Source organism: Lithobates pipiens, unplaced genomic scaffold, assembly GCF_037356315.1.
Source record: "Lithobates pipiens isolate NorthernLeopardFrog02 unplaced genomic scaffold, aLitPip1_a1.2 Scaffold_8, whole genome shotgun sequence".
NCBI lineage: Eukaryota > Metazoa > Chordata > Amphibia > Anura > Ranidae > Lithobates > Lithobates pipiens.
Genome location: NW_027507903.1, coordinates 545,911,602 through 545,914,496, shown reverse-complemented (window position 1 = coordinate 545,914,496; position 2,895 = coordinate 545,911,602). Strand labels below are relative to the sequence as shown.

The 2,895-nt window shown below is 42.0% G+C and overlaps 1 protein-coding gene across 1 annotated transcript; it reads right to left on the bottom strand.

The window, feature by feature from the left end:
• Positions 1 to 654: 654 nt before the first annotated feature.
• Positions 655 to 1,764, bottom strand: LOC143963600 (olfactory receptor 5AR1-like). Its single transcript, XM_077473279.1, has one exon. It carries the CDS (start codon positions 1,692 to 1,694, stop codon positions 708 to 710), a length of 987 nt encoding a protein of 328 aa, XP_077329405.1. The 5' UTR covers positions 1,695 to 1,764; the 3' UTR covers positions 655 to 707.
• Positions 1,765 to 2,895: the final 1,131 nt, after the last annotated feature.

Sequence of the window (2,895 nt, the reverse complement as noted above, 5' to 3'; positions counted from 1 at the left end):
ACTGGTATAGGTTGTGGTGTAGGCGGTTCTGGGCTTGTCTGGCTAAAAATCAGATCTGTCATCTCTGCCATATTTCTATCCATGGAGGAACCTGGGGAGTCTGCAGGCTCTTGAATGTCTCTGTATATGACCGAAGATGGAGGCTGTGATAGGGGCTGTGACTCACCCTGTTGTTCAGCTTTAAGGTCCCCAGAAGATTGAGAGGAGAATTGATCTCTGTGCTGGTCCGGCTGTGCTCATTTTGCTGCTTGTCTCTGTGGCCAAGATGCATTCCCTGTCTCTTCAGGGCCGCCTTGTGGTGCCGTCGCCATTTTAGATTGAGGCCTCTGTTCAGGGGAGGGCCCGGCCGAACCTCTTGGTTTTGACTGTTTATATGGCCGGCGTTTCGGTTGCCCCGATGCCCGGCGCTGCATCCCCTGCCTCAGGGGAAGCTCCTAGTATAGTCTGGTGGTCGCCACCCGCTGAGCTGAGCTAAATATTGCTTCTTTAGGTCGGCGGTGTGCGGAGCTCGCTCAGAGCACGTCTGATCCCGCGCATGCACACTTTGTTTTTTGTTTTTTTTATTACATTTTACACAAGCAGTTATATGAGCAAAATTGTGAGTTTCTGCTTTAGCAAAATCTTAACAACTGCAAATTTGGAAATGAACGCCAAAATAAAATGAGCAAAATTACTCTGCTCATCACTAATCATAAACAGCTAATACACTACATAAATGTCTGCTTCCTTATGTTCCACCATGCCTTTTTTACATCCTTATTTCTGAGGCTGTATATTAGTGGGTTCAGCATGGGAATGACATTGGCAAAGAGGACTCCCATCACTTTGCGCTGGTTTTGGGTGATAGCTGATCTAGGTACCATGTACAGTACAAAAATTACAGAGTAGAACAAAGTCACAGTGGTCAGGTGGGAAGTACAGGTTGAAAAAGCTTTGTGTTTCCCTTCTGAAGTTTTTATTTTAACAATATTTGAGATGATAAAGACATAAGAGATTATAGTGGGCAGAAAACATGTTGTTAGAAACAAAACTCCTTCTGCAAGTATGATATTCTGAGTAATGGCTGTGTTGGTGCAAGAGAGCTCCAGCAGGGTAGCAATATCGCAGAAGAAATGATTAATCACATTGGAGGAACAGTAGAGATTCTGAGATGTTGTAACTGCAATAGGTACACAGGCGATAAAACCAATTATCCAAACACTCAAAGAAGTTGCTCTACAGAATGTCCTATTAAGGAGAGCTGAATAATGCAGAGGTCTACAGACAGCAACATATCGATCATAAGACATAACTGTGAGAAGAAAATATTCTGTAGATGTAAATGCAACAAAAAATGTATACTGTGTTATGCATTCTGATAATGATATTGAATTACTGGAAATTAAAAAGATATATATGAGTTTGGGTGAAGTAGTGGAAGTGTATACGATATCCAGGCAGGCAAGGTTAGCCAGGAAAAAGTACATGGGTGATGTCAGAAAACTGCTCACATAGGTAAGAATAATCAGGAATGAATTTGCCATCAAAGTAATGATATAAGAGATGACAAAAAACACAATAAAATGAATTTCCAGGCCTGGGAAATTGGAAAATCCTAACATAATAAAATCCACGTGCGATGTATAATTGAGTAGATTTGCATCTGGGGACCTTTTTGGCAAATTATTGAAGCTTGTTCTAATAAAAGGATCCATAAGAACGACTTTTTACATTTTGGAGCTTGAGAAAGTCATCTCTCTCCTCTCACATTTGAAGTCCTAGGGACTGAAGTCCTGAAGTCCTATGAGCCAAACATACCTGCATTCAATTTGTGAAGGGTTCAGAAAGCATGGCTAAAGTTCGAGTGCCAAATCTGAATGTTAAAAAAACAGTTCTGGCCATTTTCTAGGCTAATAGGCAAGGGATTGTCAAACAAATGGGAATGAGGGCTGGGTACTGCCATAGGGGACATGTAGCAAAAAAAAAAGGTTTCAAAAATTCAGTTTGACAGGGAGCAGAGATTTTAGTAATGATTAAAGTGAGACATTATGCATGCACAATTCCATTAAATAACATGTTTAGGGCTGCCCTGAGCCTGTCTGTGTAGTGGCATGCCTGTGCAATGTATACAACCTACTACAGCAATGCTCACATTTACAAAGAAAAATGTGAATTGAAATTGCTGGCAGAATGGCAGCTTCCCAGCTGTTTTGTTCTGATTGTAAAAAAAGCAGCTGGGAACTCCATTCATCTATACCAGACCCTTATTCTATGTGAGGGTCTGGTATAGATGTTATTGGGGGACCTCCCTACACAAAATGGCATTGGGTTCCCCTTTAATTGAAGCCAGGCCTTTTTGATTTTAAGGGGGTACCCCACTCAAAAATTAAGAAAAGTGTGAGGTCCCCCAAAAAATTTATAACAGACTCCTATCCAAGCTTGCAATCTCGCAGGCTAGGAAAGGAGAGGACTTCCTCCTGAACCATTCCAGGCCACATGCCCTCACGGTATCCCCCCATGTTGGGTAATGCAGCCTGGTATGGTTCAGGAGGAAGGAGCACATGCTCCCCTCCCCATCCTTTCCTGGCTTGCCAGGCTGCGTGCTATATTCTGGGTAACATAAGTGAATGGGACCAGTGATGTCACCTGTTTTTAAGGACTCAGTAGTGTCTGCACCCTTGGCATCCTCAACAACCATTACAATCATTAACAGAGGGTTGTACAGCACTAAAATATATAACATTCATTTAAATGCAAGAACAGCCAAGGTTTGGTCCGAACACAACTTTGAGCTCATCCTAACCCCTTGTCCATAGTAAATATCCTTAAAAGATAGGAGAAGAGTAGAAACATAGGTGGCATCTTTCCTGTGGCTAATGGAATATATTTTTAGTTGCAAGGTTTCAGAAACAATTA

Bases quoted from the DNA above. Each gene is read 5' to 3' on its own strand.
- LOC143963600 (XM_077473279.1), bottom strand. From the start codon at position 1,694: ATGGATCCTTTTATTAGAACAAGCTTCAATAATTTGCCAAAAAGGTCC.